The sequence below is a fragment of the Melitaea cinxia genome, chromosome 18, assembly GCF_905220565.1.
Source record: "Melitaea cinxia chromosome 18, ilMelCinx1.1, whole genome shotgun sequence".
Taxonomy (NCBI): domain Eukaryota; kingdom Metazoa; phylum Arthropoda; class Insecta; order Lepidoptera; family Nymphalidae; genus Melitaea; species Melitaea cinxia.
The window spans coordinates 1,153,943-1,173,332 of record NC_059411.1 but is presented as its reverse complement, the minus strand read 5'-3'; the positions used below and the strand labels follow the sequence as shown (position 1 = coordinate 1,173,332).

At 37.8% G+C, this 19,390-nt stretch overlaps 1 protein-coding gene across 1 annotated transcript in view; it reads right to left on the bottom strand.

Annotated features, from left to right (window-relative positions):
* LOC123662432 (5'-3' exoribonuclease 2 homolog) overlaps nucleotides 1–19,390 on the bottom strand; it is a 35,166-nt gene that overhangs the window by 12,639 nt on the left and 3,137 nt on the right. The window contains exons 3-16 of the mRNA XM_045597275.1: nucleotides 18,921–19,150; nucleotides 17,946–18,052; nucleotides 17,275–17,433; nucleotides 16,838–16,965; nucleotides 15,785–15,964; nucleotides 14,734–14,931; nucleotides 13,852–13,938; nucleotides 12,198–12,355; nucleotides 11,269–11,437; nucleotides 10,717–10,806; nucleotides 9,977–10,133; nucleotides 9,358–9,550; nucleotides 8,221–8,417; nucleotides 7,326–7,499 (exon numbers count right to left, since the gene is read on the bottom strand). Of these exons, the coding sequence (XP_045453231.1) occupies nucleotides 7,326–7,499; nucleotides 8,221–8,417; nucleotides 9,358–9,550; nucleotides 9,977–10,133; nucleotides 10,717–10,806; nucleotides 11,269–11,437; nucleotides 12,198–12,355; nucleotides 13,852–13,938; nucleotides 14,734–14,931; nucleotides 15,785–15,964; nucleotides 16,838–16,965; nucleotides 17,275–17,433; nucleotides 17,946–18,052; nucleotides 18,921–19,150 (2,227 nt within the window). The remainder of the gene's footprint in view (nucleotides 1–7,325; nucleotides 7,500–8,220; nucleotides 8,418–9,357; nucleotides 9,551–9,976; nucleotides 10,134–10,716; nucleotides 10,807–11,268; nucleotides 11,438–12,197; nucleotides 12,356–13,851; nucleotides 13,939–14,733; nucleotides 14,932–15,784; nucleotides 15,965–16,837; nucleotides 16,966–17,274; nucleotides 17,434–17,945; nucleotides 18,053–18,920; nucleotides 19,151–19,390) is intronic.

Sequence of the window (19,390 nt, the reverse complement as noted above, 5' to 3'; positions counted from 1 at the left end):
ATGTTACTTATGCTGTCTTAAGAATTGTCAACTTAAGTTTGACATCATGTGATCTAGACACGAAAAAAATTCCGCCAAATTCAAGTGGTAGTTTTCACAAGTGGCATTGTTCATTCTTCACAATTTATCTTTCGACAACATTTAATAAAAGTAAAATCGGTTTATATTTGACGATGAAGTTGATCGGTTTATAGTTTTTAAATAACAATAATTTTTTACGGAAATTAAATTAAATTAGACGAGTTGAAAGAAGTTGATTTGATATAAATTTACATTATAAGCATCTAAAAGCTGTGTTTAAAAAAATTTAATTTTTAGATGTACATTTTTTTACGTTCTAAATAAAGGATAATACGTCTTTTTTTGAAGAAAGTTACTAGAAAAATAATCAGATAAAAGGCCAGACGCTAAAAGTTTCTAAAAATAATAGCATTTAAGATAATAAAAAGAAAAAAAAATTATCAAACAATACGGACTTATCAATCTATTGCGAGCGTTTGTGTATCAAAAGCGAATGCGTCGCGATTGCTTCTTGTCAATTGTTAAGCTATCGCACTTGTTAGTGAATAACTTTTTCAGCAAACAAAAAAATACATACAATTAAAAAAATATTTATATCAATCAATAAAAAAATATTTATGTCAATCGCGGATGCTAGTCCAACAAAAGACAATGAACAACCAAGCTTCCGCGACAGTTCGCATCGGGGCCCGCTAATTAGTGCCTTTCGAGTGCCGAACAAAAGACCGATCAACCAGACAAAGCAGTCACTCTTAATTGGTCCACAGTTTCTCTCTATTGAACCCTAAACACATTAACATAAGGTGCAAAAACCAACAAATTGATTGCATTGAAAATTTTCTTATATATATATATATATATATTTTAGTTAGACCTCTTTTTAATTTTTGTGTAAAGTTAATTAAAGAGAATGTAATTTGACGATCGAGTTGACATCTTGGTTATTTTTAATCTTTTTAGTTAAAAACTAATTTAAACCGACTTCCAGTAAATGAGGAGGTTCTCAACTCCATTGTATTTTTTATGTATGTTACCTCAGAACTTTTGAATGGGTGGACCGATTTTGATGTTTTTTTTTTTCATCGAAAGGAGGTGAGTGTCGTGTGGAGCCATGTAAATTTAATTGAGATCTAACAATTACTTTTCGAGTTATATGTAATAATGCGTATATACTTGATTATTTTTTTGTCAACCTACGTTGTATTATAACGCATAACTTTTCACTCATTTAATAATTTTTAACTTAATCAAAAGCTGATGCTTTTCTTGTGATTCCTGACTACTTTTTGAGTATTCTTTGATAACGCGTATTTACTTGACTATTTTTTCGTCTACTTATGTTGTGTTAGTTGTCAATGTAATTGAAGTCAGTTTTTTTTTGTTTGAGAGCAAACACAATTTGTGATGATTATGAAAATTTTACTAAAAATAGGCTTTATATTTATTATTGGGCGACAGTAGTAGTTGCAATTTATATAGAAACTACCATCCCCATTTTAAATTCAAAAAAATGTTGAAACATTATTTTCATTGTTACCAACAGCTAAAATACGAAGTCTCATAAGTCTTATAATTAGTTAAAAGTATCACAATTCCATACAGACTTTCACTCTCTATATCTTTAGAAAGGTGTTTCCAAAAATCCACACTTAGCCGACGTCACCTACTCATAATCTACCCTACCGTGGCGAATGTTCCACGGATTATGAAATTGTACGGTATTTGGTCAAATAAAGAATTTATTATTATTATTACTTCATCGATCTAGTCAATTTCGAGGTTTCGTTACTAATGAATGAACGAGTAACCTTAAATACTTTTTTAACGACCTACTTATTGTACTATTAATCATTTATCTATACAAATAAATAAAATTGGAGTGTCTGTTTGTAATTTTAATATAACCGAGTTTTCACTAAATTCATATGGATGTATACACGGTACATATACAAAAATTCATTTTCCGGCTAATCTTTGAAACGGCTGGACCGATTTTGACAAGAATTTCACTGGCAGATAGCTGATGTAATAAGGATTAACTTAGGCTAATTTTATTTTAGAAATTTATTTATTTTATAACTCTGCGAACGAAACAAAACCTTTTTTGATAAATTCCACGCGGACGAAGTCGCGGGCACAGTTAGTATTTATGTAGATTAACAAAATTTCAATAACAGTAAACGATATTAATCAGAATCGAATAAAAGAAACCAATCGTTTGTTTTGTTCGCCTGCCCCATAACTTTCTGCACAATTGCGTCACGTGACCTCACCCCCGCCCGCACTCGGATTGACGTTTACAATTTGATTTTCACCCCTTTAGTTTAAAAAAAAAGGTTTCGTAATATTAACATTTTATAATGATGATTTGATGAAGATATAGTAAGTTGTATCTGAGTTATAGCTTGATTAACAACAGCTGAGTGACAACAGTAGTGGAATAATTAATTTATAATATCATATGTACGATTTTATTTTTGTGTTACCCACAATTAGGAATTCTAAACATTTTTGAATATCATATCAAAAATTGACCGCTCCAGCGGGATTCGAACCCGCGTCTCCGACTGTCCGTGTCGGCGCTCTAGCCAATTAAGCTATGGAACGATGTACCCGCTAGAGCGAAACTTTTGATATGATGATTTTTACTTACGGTTTAAGCGACGCGATTAGACAAATTAGGAGACGCGGGTTCGAATCCCGCTGGAGCGGTCAATTTTTGATATGATATTCAAAAATGTTTATAATATCATATCAAAAATCGACCGTTCGGTGTTTTTAGCCAGTTTTTTTTTTTTTTTTTTTAATTTTTTTTTTATATATACAATTAAAATACATCCACGGGTTTTTGGAAGACCGTGTCTTTTTTTATTCCCAAAACCTGCTATTTTTTATCAAAGTAGGCGTTATTCAACAACATCATTGCTTAACTTTGACTATCTTAATGTCTCTAACAGAGACGAGTCCACCGACCGGTTCTTATTCTAACGTAGAGGATACAATTTTTTTTTGTTTGGAACTATATATACATATATATATATATATATGTGTGTGTGTAATTATTATCATTATTTTTTTTTAGTTCAATTTTTTAGGAGGTCCTCAACAGGTGCAAGGTATCCTTAAAAGAACCTGCCGCGCTCGAGTAAATCCCAAAATCCCCTCTTGAACTCACCAACTATCACAAAGAACCTAACATTTTTTTAGTTAAAGTTATTTTATATAATTACATCTTACATTATTCACACGAACAACACATTTTCCTAATAATAATATATTTATATTTAACATATATCGCTTTTAGCCAGTTAAGCTATCGAACGATGTTACCCGTTAGATCGAAATTTTTGATATGACGATTTTAATTTTTTTAGAATTCCCAAATGAGTGAGTCACACAAAAATAAATAGTAGTGCAAAATTGCTTTCAGATTGCAAATTAATAGTGGTATGATATTTTTTTTAAACCATAAACTAAATAAAATAAAATGAAAAAGGAAAAGTCAAAACTGTACATTAAAAATTTATTTAAAAGAATACTTGGGGTGTGATCTACAATTGATAACGAAGCCAAAAATATATTTTTTTTTGTCTATTTGTCTGTTTGTCTGTATGTATGTCCGGGATAAACTCAAAAAGTACCGCATGGAATAACTTCAAATGTAGCACGAATATTATTAAGAAGTCGGGTCAACATATAGGCTAGATATTATCATGCTATCACCTACCGGGAACGAGCAGTGAACCTTTATTTCCTCAACGCATTCTGTAACAACGTGTAATCTAAAGACGCATATTATAATGATGTTGTTATTATGTTAATAACCATGCTATATAAGCTAGCTTCACACTATAAAAATCACGCAATATAAGTAACTAAGCCGATAAACATAATTAAATGAATATAAGTAGATAAGACAACTTTAAAGCAGTGCCATCTATGAGATTTTTCTGTAGATATGAAATGTAAAGAAGAAACGGGTAAATGAATGTTATTTTAAAAGGTATAAACGTAAGTATTTTTGGTGCTGTATAGCGTTCACGCAGACGACGTCGCGGGCAGCAACTAGTATTTAATAAATGGCAAATTAAAAAATAATATGTTTGACATACAACAATCGATTGCGCGAATTATTGCAAACTGTTTTAATTTGGATTAAATTAAAATTTTTAACGTTTAAGGTTTTAAAAATAATCAATTATTTTTTACGCATTATTATCTTAGTTTGAGGCGTTCGAGTAATTCCTTAGGGCCGATTTTTTTTACAGATCGGCTGCCCTAGATCCACTCCTCTATATTGAGGCCTCATACATGGTGGAGGTTCTCAATAGGTGCAAGGTATCCTTATAATAACCTGCCGCGCTCGAGTAAATCCCAAAATCCCCTCTTGGTCTCCCCCACTATCACAAAGAACCTAACATTTTTTTAGTTAAAATTATTTTATATAATTACATCTTACATTATTTACACGAACAACACATTTTCCTAATAATAATATATTTATATTTAACATATAATATTATCGAACGATGTACCCGTTAGATCGAAATTTTTGATATGATGTTTTTAAAATTTTTTTTAGAATTCCCTAATGAGTGGGTCGCTCAAAAATAAATAGTAGTGCAATAATTGCTTTCAGATTGCAAATTAATAGTGGTATGATAAATTTTTTTTTCAAACCATAAACTAAATAACGACCAGAATTTTTTGGTACTATGATATTATATTTATTATGTGCAAAACATCCTCGACGGTTAGTATTTTATAATTGGCAAATTAAAAAATAATACGTTTGACATACAACAATCGATTGTGCGATTATTGCAAACTGTTTTAATTTGCATTAAATTAAAAATTTTAACGTTTAAGGTTTTAAAAATAATTAATTATTTTTTACGCATTATTATCTTAGTTTGACGCGTTCGAGTATTCCTTACGGCCGATTTTTTTGTACTATTCAGATCGGCTGCCCTAGATGCACCCCTCTATATTGAGGCCTCATAAATGGTGGAGGTCCTCAACAGGTGCAAGGTATCCTTATAATAACCTGCCGCGCTCGAGTAAATCCCAAAATCCCCTCTTGGACTCCCCCACTATCACAAAGAACCTAACATAATTATATTCTGTTGTTGGTATACCTAATTATGAACTGAGGTAGGACACAGCAGAAACTACACTAACGGAAAATCACAGCTAAATAATACTGTTTTCAAGCAGTGTTGTGTTCCTGTGGTGAGTAAGGTGACCAGAGCTCCTGAGGGGAATTGGGATAAAGTCGGCAACGAGCTTGCGATGCTTCTGGTGTTGCAGACGTCTATAAGCTACAGTAATCGCTTGCCATCAGCTGTTTTTCGACCTAGTTGTATAAAAAAACGAGTGTGTTTCAAACCACACGACTGAAGTAAAACTTACGAAACGTGACTCTCTCTCTCTTTCTATCTTCACTAACTTATGTCTCCCTCTCAACGCCCGTTCACCCCGCCCGATCACACTTCCAGTAACGCTCTCGTCACGCATTCACCAGCTGATAGCGAAGAAGCAAGAGGTCCTCAACAGGTGCAAGGTATCCTTAAAAGAACCTGCCGCGCTCGAGTAAATCCCAAAATCCCCTCTTGAACTCACCAACTATCACAAAGAACCTAACATTTTTTTAGTTAAAGTTATTTTATATAATTACATCTTACATTATTCACACGAACAACACATTTTCCTAATAATAATATATTTATATTTAACATATATCGCTTTTAGCCAGTTAAGCTATCGAACGATGTTACCCGTTAGATCGAAATTTTTGATATGACGATTTTAATTTTTTTAGAATTCCCAAATGAGTGAGTCACACAAAAATAAATAGTAGTGCAAAATTGCTTTCAGATTGCAAATTAATAGTGGTATGATATTTTTTTTAAACCATAAACTAAATAAAATAAAATGAAAAAGGAAAAGTCAAAACTGTACATTAAAAATTTATTTAAAAGAATACTTGGGGTGTGATCTACAATTGATAACGAAGCCAAAAATATATTTTTTTTTGTCTATTTGTCTGTTTGTCTGTATGTATGTCCGGGATAAACTCAAAAAGTACCGCATGGAATAACTTCAAATGTAGCACGAATATTATTAAGAAGTCGGGTCAACATATAGGCTAGATATTATCATGCTATCACCTACCGGGAACGAGCAGTGAACCTTTATTTCCTCAACGCATTCTGTAACAACGTGTAATCTAAAGACGCATATTATAATGATGTTGTTATTATGTTAATAACCATGCTATATAAGCTAGCTTCACACTATAAAAATCACGCAATATAAGTAACTAAGCCGATAAACATAATTAAATGAATATAAGTAGATAAGACAACTTTAAAGCAGTGCCATCTATGAGATTTTTCTGTAGATATGAAATGTAAAGAAGAAACGGGTAAATGAATGTTATTTTAAAAGGTATAAACGTAAGTATTTTTGGTGCTGTATAGCGTTCACGCAGACGACGTCGCGGGCAGCAACTAGTATTTAATAAATGGCAAATTAAAAAATAATATGTTTGACATACAACAATCGATTGCGCGAATTATTGCAAACTGTTTTAATTTGGATTAAATTAAAATTTTTAACGTTTAAGGTTTTAAAAATAATCAATTATTTTTTACGCATTATTATCTTAGTTTGAGGCGTTCGAGTAATTCCTTAGGGCCGATTTTTTTTACAGATCGGCTGCCCTAGATCCACTCCTCTATATTGAGGCCTCATAAATGGTGGAGGTCCTCAACAGGTGCAAGGTATCCTTATAATAACCTGCCGCGCTCGAGTAAATCCCAAAATCCCCTCTTGGACTCCCCCACTATCACAAAGAACCTAACATAATTATATTCTGTTGTTGGTATACCTAATTATGAACTGAGGTAGGACACAGCAGAAACTACACTAACGGAAAATCACAGCTAAATAATACTGTTTTCAAGCAGTGTTGTGTTCCTGTGGTGAGTAAGGTGACCAGAGCTCCTGAGGGGAATTGGGATAAAGTCGGCAACGAGCTTGCGATGCTTCTGGTGTTGCAGACGTCTATAAGCTACAGTAATCGCTTGCCATCAGCTGTTTTTCGACCTAGTTGTATAAAAAAACGAGTGTGTTTCAAACCACACGACTGAAGTAAAACTTACGAAACGTGACTCTCTCTCTCTTTCTATCTTCACTAACTTATGTCTCCCTCTCAACGCCCGTTCACCCCGCCCGATCACACTTCCAGTAACGCTCTCGTCACGCATTCACCAGCTGATAGCGAAGAAGCAAGCCCTCACCGTGCGCGTGCGCGAGCTGCGGGGGCGGCGGCACGTGGCCGTAGGGCGGGGGCGGCGCCACGCGGCCGTAGGGCGGGGGCGGCGCGCGGCCGTAGGGCGGGCGGGGCAGCGAGTGGCCCAGCATGCGGTGGCCGGCCGCCTCCAGCGACGCCACGCTGCGCTGGCGGCTCATCCCTGTAGAGTACAACACTTTGTAACATATCCATTACAACACACATCTACGGAGCTTGGAACTCGGTTGTGCTCCCCAAGTCCAGGCACTAATTCTAGGTATTACAGCATACTCTGGTATAGTAATGGTGGTAATGGTGTAGGTGCCAAAATATCAGTGACGGTGACAAGTTTGATTACTGCACGGGATGGATATATATTAATTGTCACCGTGTGTAAAACACAGTTTATATATTATTTTTCAAAAGAGTTACTGCGGATCTTGCCGATTCTTCTCTGCAGAATCTACATTCCGAATTGGTGGTAGCTAATCATAGCAATTGTTACTTATATTGAGGAATATGTCCGCTAATCTACAGTGGAGTTTTGTGGTACCCACCTGCCCAACACTTCATATACATAGCGAAACAGGTCTATTCCCACCATTTAGATGTTACAGACTCAATAAAAAAAAATATCATCATTACATCATTACAGCCTAAACAGTCTACTGCTAGACATAGGCCTCCAAAAGTTTACGCCAAAAATAACGTGAACTCATGTGTTTTGCCCACAGTCACCACGCTGGGCAGGCGGGTTGGTAAAAAAATATGTTTAATTTAAAAAATTTCTTGTAAGGTGGTCAACCATGATAATAAGAACGTGGGCTTGACATAACGCCATGGACGACAAAGGACAAAGACAATAATGTTGCCACTTACAAAATATCATGTAACAAACTCACCTATCTGCGGCATCCTATTCCTGTTCTGCTGATGCGACATGTCCCCTGCCATCAGGACACGAGGCGGCTCGAGGGCTCCGTGTAGCCGCCGAGCGGGGAACACGAAGTCGTCGGGGTACTGCGGATCCTGGTAGCGCACCACCACCACACGATTGTCTAGCACCGGAGCGAGACCCACCACCGGGGACGCTAGTTGCCTGCAATGTTGGAGCAATTAGATATTTGATATAACTTTACAACAAATTAACATCGAACGTGAAGTATCTGACGACACATTGGCGTATAATCATGACAAAATTCTATTGGTATCAATTTGTAAAATGATGACTGAACCAAGATTTATTCAATTACACAACATCGAACTCATAGTTGTACCCGCCCTTTTTAAACATATTAACATTTACATTGTACGTTTTTATGAAGTAAAACTTCTTTACGCGCGCTTGACTTGGGTAGTAAGCTGGTGAATGCGTGACGAGGGCGTTACGAAAAGTGTGATCGGGTGACACGAACGGAAGTTAAGAGGGAAAAATAAGTTAGTGAAGGTAAAAAGAGAGAGAGTTACGTTTCGTAAGTTTTACTTCAGTCGTGTGGTCTAAAGCACACTCGGTTGTTTTATCTAATATATAAAATTCTCGTGTCATGGTGTTAAACATTGAATTCCTCCGAAACGGCTCGACCGATTTTAATAAAATTTTGTATATCGGGTAGATCTGAGAATCGGCCAACATCTATTTTCATACCCCTAAGTTATAAGGGGAGGGGGGATTAAGCGGGTTAATCACATATGTGGCAAAGAAACGTTTGCGGGGTCAGCTAGTATAAATATAAATATTTACACAATACACACACAGTCGTCTGTTCCTAAAGTAAGCAACTTAATGCTTGTGTTATAGGTAACAGCTGACATTTTTTTTCGATAAACATACTTATAAATAATACATATATAAATAAATATTTATATTCCATCCAGACTCGGGGTGGGAATCGAACCTACAACCCTCGGAGCAGAAAGCTGGGTCACTACAAACTGCGCCAACGGGCTAGTCAAAACGCAAAACGTTATAGTTGTGGAACTTCAGAGCAGCAGAGCTCGGCCGGGCTAGAGGAGTCAGGAGTCTAGTGGGGTGTACTCACCCCCCGACGCAGACGTTGTCGGCGCTGAGCATGACGTCGCCGCGCACGCCCTGGCAGCGGTAGGGGTGGCGCTGGTCGGCGGCCAGGCGGCGGCGCAGCTCGGCGCCCGCGGGGTACAGCGCCAGCAGGCCGGCGTGGCTGGCGTTGGCGGGCGACACGTACAGGCGGTCGTGGCCGCGCGTGTTGCGCTGCCCTGGGGGGGAAATAATTAAAAAGATATCATTTTCAAAGTCAGTCATTGCTCTTTCTACATAATTACAGCCGTATTTTTTGAAGTTCGTTAATTGTTACTTAAAATAGGGAAAAACTTAACAATTATTGTTAATGAAATTACATAAGATTGAATGTAATTAAGAAAAAAAAATTAATATGTGCGTGCGTGCGTGCGTGCGTGCGTGCGTGCGTGTGTGTGTGCATTTATAGTTTACATTTTGTATTTTATTATTCCTTAATTTAATTACATGTGTATATAGAAATTCTACAACACAATCAAAATAATAAATAGTAAAGAAATATCTACTACAACATACTTAATCGACATAACCTAAAAGATATAGTGTAATTTTGTTACACATATGTGTTTATATATATATACCAACTTTTTATTTAAAAAACTCACTCTCTGCCTGCGACAAATCCTTGTAGTAGGGTTCCAAAGCTTTAAAGAGTCTGGTCTCGTCGACGAAAGGCAGCAGTGCCACGCCTTGCCAGGCGAACTTCTTGCCGTTCAAGTCGATCTTGAAGTCCGTTGGGTAGAAGTCAATGATTGGTGAAAACTACAAAAAAAAACAAATATCTCATAAGTAACAAAGATAGTTTCTATAATTATGATTGCTAAACAGACTTTGCACTATAGCTAAGTAACTGTCGGTAGTCAAGCTACATTCTCCACTTTGGTATACTTTCAAAACACCTACGTAAACTCCCCACACCAATCACTCTCAGTGTACACTCAGTACACTGGTTATTCGCACTACTCTGAGTACATTACCTAGACTTAGTACATTACCTACACTTAGTACTCTATATACACTCGGTATACTGATATCATCATCATCATCATCATCGTCATCGTCATCGTCTTCGTCATCATCATCGTCATCATCATCATCATCATCATCATCATCATCATCATCATCATGTAACCACACAGCAAGTATACATATATAATTCACATACAATATATTTAATATTTACCGTGTAATATTGAAATTACACCGAGAATGAACCTTTGACTCCACTCAGTATACTATCGACTCTCAGTACACAAACTTCTCTCGGCGCAATCAGTACACTAGTTACACTCTATACGCTAGTTACTACTCAAAACTCTGGGTCCAGTGATCCAGCCTCACTCACCGGGTCGCTCATGAGCTTGGCCCAGGGCTTGGGCACGTGTTGCGCGCTGGCGGCCGGGAACACACCCATTAGCTGCTCCAGCGGACGGAACTGGCGGGGAGGGGGGAAACATTTTAAATTAATAAACCAATTAATACTCATTTAAAATTATAAATTTGCAAGACCACTCAGCAGAATTTAAAGTATTTATATAAAAAAAAAAAATTAAACCCTGCTTGGGTTTTAAAATTACAGTAATATGTGGTAATAAGCGTACGGTTTGCCTGGTGGTAAGCGGTCACCGTACCTCATGTTAGCCTGAAACACCGGGAACATTACAAGCACATTGTCAATTCTATTACTGATCTTCCCTAGTAACTCTTGCTACCTTACTCACCACAAGAACACAACTTGAGAACAAGGTTATTTAGCTGTGATCTTCTATAAGGTTGAGGTACTTACCCAGTTGGGTTACTCCAAATTTTAAACAAGATATTTCCTTGTGCACTATACCTCAATAGAATCAAAATATTTAGAACAGAACAGTTTGTAACAAGCGTAGTCATTACTCACGGGTTGCGTGCCCTTCTCGAAGTTGGTGGACAGGCCGTGAACGTTGAGGAAGTCGGAGGCGAAGGGCGCGTAGTGGTAGGGGAAGTACCATTTCCAGCTGGCGCAGCCCTGGTAGTAGTAGCGGAGCACCCAGCATAGCCCGCGAACGTACTGAAGCGCCACGCGGTTCCTGTAAACCATCCCTCATTACTTTCTCATTGTTTACAGTGCTCATTTTTTTTAACAAGGTGGTCAGCAAACAAGCGTACGGCTCACCTGATGGTAAGCGATTACCGTAGCTTATAGACACTTGCAACATCAAAAGCATCATAAACGCTTTGCCGACCCCACACCCGACCCTGTTCAGGAGTTCTGGCCACCACAGAAACAACACTAATTGGGAGCAGTGTTATTTAGCTGTGATCTTTTGTAAGATCGAAGTCCCCAGTCAGGCTGCTTCAGGCTTTGAGAGGGATATTTCCTCCTGTGCCCTGCCTCAGTAACTATAAATTGTCTAAAAATATTTCGCGTCTTGTTATATCTCCTTCAAGGTCAAGAAACATCATACTGATATTTTCATCAATTACTTGTTCATTTGTAAATATTACACTAAATACACATACTGCCATCCAGCGTTGACATTAGTTAAAGAATTAAAAAAAAAATTTAAACATGTGCACATGAAAATGAACAAGGGTCAATAATCTTGTCTACTTTTTGATATACCAAATTTTATTTTATTACTTAAAAAAAATAAAAAAATAAAAATAAAATGAATAAAATTCTAAAGAAAGGAAACTACATTGTGTGCCATCAGTACTGATGCCGGTCTCTCCAGTTTATTATAATACATCAAATATTATTTAATTACTTTCGAAAATAATTTCTGACCAATAAATTGATACTTCAAGCCACGGTGTAAGGCACTGGTGACCTTGAGATGCCCTCACCTGAACTCCAAGTTATCCCGCGCCACGTCGAACTTGCTCTCGTAGTAGCGCTCCTTGAAGCCCTCTTCCCACAGCCGAACCTCATCGTGTTTGTCATCATCTTCATCTAGACCCGCCTCTGCAGCTGACCTCTTGCGACCACGTGGACCCGTATCTTGCTACAGAGACATACATCCATATTACGTATCTATACTACATGTATTTCTTGGTCCACCTGATGGTAAGCGGTTACCGTAGCTTATAGATGCCTGTAACACCAGAAGCATTACAAGCGCATTATCGACCCTCCCCAGGAGCACGGGCCACCTTACTCACCACAGGAACATATTGTTTAAGAACAGTATTATTTGGCTGTGATCTTCTGTCAGGTTTGGAGGTAGTTCCGGTCGAGCTGCTCCAAATAGCAGAATATATCCTGCCCAGCACTATCTCAATGAAACCCACAAGGTTCAACCCTGAATGATGCATAAGATTGAGCAAAGTTGAAATGTTAGAGAGAAACCCTGGCATTACATAATTGTGAATGAATGTGTAGCACTTACTATACTAAGTAAAATCTAAATACAACCGTTGTAAAATTTTAATCAAGATTGAATTCTCGACAGCAACGAACATTCTCCGTTGTGTCTTCTCAACCCTACATAGCATTAGCGGAATTATTTTTTTCTATTCGATACGGCGATACGGCGATGATGAAACAATACAATAAACAACTGAATTAAACAACACTAAAATTTCACACTTCCAAAAATACATATGTGATTATTTTTTAAACGCCAAATGAAACTATGTCAATTTAGGAAAGTAATAGCATCTCAAACGTTCCAACAATTTTTAAAGTACCAAAACAAAAGACAAACTAACCGACTGTTAGATTAATAAGCCAAACGAAATTTTATGAATTTACAGGAATATATAGTATAGCCTCAAATTTCAGAAAGATCTCCAGTGCCAAAACAAGGAACTACTCCTTAGATCCTGAACATTCTCAGTCTAAAGTTAAGTTCAGTAACTACATACATCACTCAAATTAATAATTAATCTATAATATAAAAATGAGTCGCTGAATGTGTTGCTAAGCGCAAAACTCGAGAACGGTTGGACCGATTTCGCTAATTCTGTTTTTAAAATATTCCTTGAAGTACGAGGATGGTTCTTACGGAGAGAAAAATTCTAAAAAAAAAAAATTTAAATTTCCTGAAAAAGTCTAAAAACAACACTTTTCTATACTCCCATACGAAAGATTTGTGATAATACTTAAAAGTCAATTTGAACTTTAATACCATACGATAAAGTTTGTGTTAGGCGATACGAAGTTCGCCGGGTCAGCTAGTATACTATAAAACTAAAAGTACCTTTCCTAAATATTGCATCAAACCAATATTTATTTATTTTTTAACAGGTTCATTCCAGGAATTTAGCTTCATACAAAAAAAATATCCACAATGCCAGTTACTCTTTTTCTTTAAATGTACACCTATATAAATAAAGTATAAACAGTGTTACAAAGCATATAGTATAACATACATATATATATATATATATATATATATATATATATATATATATATATATATATATATATATATATATACAAGTACCCACGCAGATTCTGAAATTCAACCTGTTAATAATAATGCATTACAAAATTAACCTGAGCGACTTCTTGCATGCCAGCCCGTCTGATATCGGCTGCCTCTTGCCGGGGGTTGGAGACACCTCTCGTGGCCGCTCCTAAGGGCTGCAACAAATACTTAGCTTACAAAAATAATCTTATAAAACAAGTCTTCAATATACTTTCCAATACTTGATGCTATTCTACTAATATTATGAATAAAAAAAATTAATTAAATTAAGGGTAGATGGAACAACCGCTCTGGTCTAGTGGTGCGAGAGATTATAGGTGCGAAACCGCGAGGAGCGTCTATTAATATACAAGCCCAAGGGCCAGTTTCACCTGTTGAGGATAACGCTATTTGATGGGTGACCACATCGGACAGTAAAAAGTTTTTGATTCATTATTCTTTTGTACCATTAAATTCTGCAACTATGTTGCAGTTTATTAACTGAGCAGAAACAGGTTCTACTGGCCTACTCTACCTCCGGCTGTCGGTCTATTTGTATCGTCGTCCGTCAAATAGCGACATCTATCGAGCAGCATACGAACTTAGGGAACTAGAGAAAACTGACTTATGGCCCTAATCCCTGGCCCAATAGGGCCGAAAGGATGTGTGACCCCGGAGGCGAAGCCCCGGTGAAGAAAGCCCGGGTAAAGAGGGTAACCTCGAGGCCCGTACCCGGACAGACCCTCGGGCCTGTCAGGAAGACCCACACACACTGACGTATCCTACATCGCGCTATCAGAGTTTTCAAAGTGATTGAGTATACATACAAGAACCCGACAACAACCGTTGGGTCGTTAGCCCACCAGACACAATAACCGTCTGAGGATCCTCCCTTTGCGATGGCGGACGAAGAACTTCACAAACTATACCATCGCTCCCCCAAATGTTATAGTTAAAGGTTTTAAACTCACCGTCGGCGCGAACTGGGTGTTCTCCAATAGACCAAAGTTGACTCTCTGCTGCTGTTGTTTCTTAGCTCTCTCTCTGGCCTTGAAGCTCACTTCGTTCTGGTGTCTCCGTCTGAAGATCTCGTCTTCGACGCGACCCAGCTCGTCCATTATCACTTGCACCCGGTCTAGGTTCACCTCGCCTGAGTCTGTAATCCAACCCTGGAAATATATAAAAAAAACTCAACAATCTATATAATCTTGTGTTGTCAAACACAAAAACAAACCTTCAACTAGGACTCCATCTAGGAATAAGTCAACAACTACCTGTCAGATCTCGCTCAAATATAAATGGTACCACCGACAACGGCCAGCTTTCGAATAAAAAAAAAAAACGAGTGTGCTTTAGACCACACGACTGAAGTAAAACTTCTGCATAACAGGCCTGCACTGTCTTAGATACACGAAACGTAACTGGCTATGAGAGAAAGAGAGAAAGGAAATATATGCTCGCAACCCTCTCTCTTGCTCCGTTCGTGTCGCCCGATCACACTCATCGTAACGCTCTCGTCACGCATTCACCAGCTTACTCCTCAAGTCAAGCGTGCGTAGTTTTACTTCAAAAACCATACAAGTCAGTACACCCAGTAACACGTTACGAGGTAAAATTTAACTGTATTCATTAAGCTACATTGTCCACTTGATACTGATTTTTCTTATACAACTAGGTCGGCAAACAAGTGTACGGCTCACCTGATGGTTAGCGATTACCGTGGCTTATAGACGTCTGCAACACCAAAATCATCGCAAGACCGACCCCATTTCCAATTCCCCCAGGAGCTCTGGTCGCCTTACTCACAAATAGGAACACAACACTGCTTGAAAGCAGAATTATTTAGCTGTGATCTTCTGTAAGGTCGAGGTACTACCGCAGTCTGCCTGCTCCATATTTTGAGCAGGTAATTTCCTGCTGTGCCCTGCCTCAGTTAAATTGTAATATAATAAAATTCGATTTTGCTGTACCCTGCCACAAGCGACTGAAAAGTGAAAACACACAAGATGAACAAGGACTCACCCTAGTGAACAAGACACACTTCTTATACAAGGTGACGAGGCGGTCGACGGCGCCCTCCCTGATCTCCAGGCTGGGGAGGTGCGGCAGGAAGTCGTTTCCCACGAAGAAGCACATGAACACCCAGTCGTCCAGGGCACGCTCGAAGTCGTAGGGGAACGGCAGGTTGGGCATTTGTAACTCCTATAAACAAATAATAATTATAATAACAAAAAATATTATTTTTAAGTAGGCTTTTAGATTTAAAGCATTTATATTAGTTTTTAGTAAAGTAATCATAGTTAAATATTTATTTATTTATTTATTTTTGAAGTAAAACCTCTTTACTCACGACTTGGAGAGTAAGCTGGTGAATGCGTGACGAGAGCGTTATGAAGAGTGATCGGGGGGGGGGGGGTGTGATAGGCGAACGGAAGTTGAGAGGGAGATATATGTTAGTGAAGATAGAAAGAGAGAGATAATTACGTTTCGTATATCACTGTAGGGGCAAATAAAGAAGATTTATTTCGGTCGTGTGGTCTAAAGCATACTCATTTTTTTTTTTTAAATTATACATTAGATTCTGTAGCATTTAAATTAAGAATATTTTATGCCCATCAACTCTGCGTTTTCCTGAAGAGTGACCTTGGCGACAGAGTGTCTGTCTGACACTGTCTAAATCGTCTGCAATAGACGGACTAAGGCCAATGATATGATATGCCCATCAACTTCGCATCTAATTGTGTAATAATAGAAGATCTTTCATATGTATTGTTTCTTTTTTAATTTCCTTATCTTGTACTTTTTTTTTAACTTAACCTAACCCACAGTCGTGATATCAATTAATATGTAATAGAATATATTTAAACTAGCAACCCCGCCCCGGCTTCGCACGGTTGCAAAAAATATCAATATATAAACCTTCCTCTGGAGTCACTCTACTAAAGAAAACTGCATCAAAATCCGTTGCGTAGTATTAAAGATCTAAGCATACAGACAGCGGGAAACGACTTTGTTTTATACTTTGTAACGATTAAATTAGCACTAAATAGAAAAACTTATACACATACAACATACCTTTTCAAGATACTCCCGCAAGACACTCAGTCTCACAAAGATAAAGTTGTCTTGATTGCCGAAAGCTGGATCTGAGCGAACTAGCGCTGCATCCGGAGTCGTTCCAGTGCATTCTTTCATCTCATGACCTGACCAAATAACATAAGCATTTAATACCAAGTAATTTTAGTTATGGTGCTGTGAACCTACCTAAACACGGTCCAGGTTCGATTCCCGGTCGATGTTGATTTTTGTGTTTATTTAAATATTTATTTCCGATTTGGTTGTCTGTCCTTGTGGGTCTAGCCACCGTGCCCCGGGGAGCACGTTAAGCCGTCAGTCCCGGTTGTTATCATGTACACCTGATAGCGATCGTTACTAATAATAAGAAATATAAGAACAAAGTTAATGATGTAATTCTAATTACCCCTGTCATAAAAAATTAATAAAAAACTGACCTAGTTGACCACAGACGTCACAGGGCCTGGGCTTGTTGGGCTTGAACTCCTCCCTGATGATGGTGAAGTTGGGTTCGTGCGTCGCCAGCCCCAGCATGATAAGATCAGCGTCGGCGCCGCACAACACGTGCTGTGTGTTCGGGTCGTGGTCCGGCTGAGCTGCAAACAAATTAGATACAAATATGTTACAACGTACAAACGTATATTTTTTATGATTAGGTCGGCAAACAACCGCGCCCCAACTGCTTGTTCGGGTTGAAGAGCAGAAACTGGAAGGCGGGGGGGGGGTATACAACCAGGTCGACAATCAAGTACCCATACGTCTTGTTGGAGTTTAAAAGCAGAAACTGGGATAGAGATTATTAATCACATCATTAATCAGAGATCAGATTACGCCCACCTCTGGTGCGGGTTCGATGCACATGACATACATTTGTATTGGCTTACTGATGTTTACTCTGGTCTAGAGGTTTGTGTTTGTGTTTTCAGACCCCGAGAAGCGTTTCTTTATTATTAATATACATGTCAGTGATGTCTGACGATAGGTATAATAACGTTGTCTTCAACATATACACTATAATTATGTAAGTTTGGTATCATTTGGAAGTAATGGGCGTACATACATTTCAGCGACTTTTTAATTCATATAGTTTATATTATATGTTACAAACCTCTCTGTCGTCTGATGTAGTCCATTATCTTGTGTTCCCCCTCTCCGGGAACATTAGCATCTGATAAGATTACTTTAACTCCCTTCCATCCATGGTCATTGTTCAATCTGAAAACAATTTACATATATAATATTACTGGAATTGCAAAATATTATGTGTGCATTAAGGTTTAACAAACATACTAAAAGCTTTAGCTGGCAACATCGTGAAATACAACCATTTCATTTGATTTGATGATCTGCCTATTTTAGATACCCAATGTTTCGGATACTTTACAGCAACCATGGTCACGCGAGGACTGCGTCCTGACCATAGTTGAACTTAATAAGCCGCGATAAAATCCGAAAAAGTTATTTCGTTATAATGAGTAAAATTCGCGTAAACATTAGAAGACAATATCTTCCTAGTAATAATAATACTCCTTGTTGTACACCATGAAGAAAAAACAAAAATTAATATGTATACGGCATATTAATTTTTGTTTAATTAATATACATATATAAGGCAATCTGCTGTGTGGCTACGGCACTAAAGAATTTAGCCACCCCCTCTCTTCCCATGGGTGTCGTAAGAGGCAACTAAGGGATAACACGGTTCCACAACCACCTTGGAACTTAAGAAGCCGACCGATGGCGGGATAACCATCCAACTGCTGGCTTTGAAATACACAGGCCGAAGACGGGCAGCAGCGTCTTCGGTACGACAAAGCGACTTACTGCGATCACCAACCCGCCTGCCCAGCGTGGTGACTATGGGCAAAACACATGAGTTCACTTTATTTTTGGCGTAAACTTGTGGAGGCCTATGTCCAGCAGTGGACTGTATAGGCTGTAATGATGATAAGGCAGTCTTATCTCTGAGAGCAATCTCTTCTACCTTTGGCTATATGACAGAGGTATAAAGAAAGAGAAATGATAGGGAAAATACACATAAAAATAAAATCCCTAACAAAAGTAATTTATTTATAAGACTTACCTGTCATGTATGTAATAATGCAAGCACTTGCTCAATCGATCCATGAAAGGAGTACCAGGTGTGATACAGTTCGAGTCAAAGTGAGCTTCCTTAGGCCTCTCTGGGGGTAAGTAAGCACCCTTTGCTTGGAGTTCTGATCGAATGCGAGCTACCTCCTCGATCTTCTCTTGTGTTTCCTTCGAGGCTCTGAATCGTCGAGAGCGCTGTTGATTCATTTTAGCTCTGGGAGCCTGAAAATAATTTAAATTATAGATGACACACAACCTGACAACCATTCTGGTGTAGTAGTGCAAATAGCCGTAGGCCGAATCCGAACAAGTTATTTATTATCTTTCACATTATTAATTATAAAAGAAAAGAAATTAATGTTTTTAAATAAATAAATAAATAATAAATAAATATCTACACAATACACACACGGTCGTCTGTTCCTAAAGTAAGCAACTTAATGCTTGTGTTATAGGTAACTG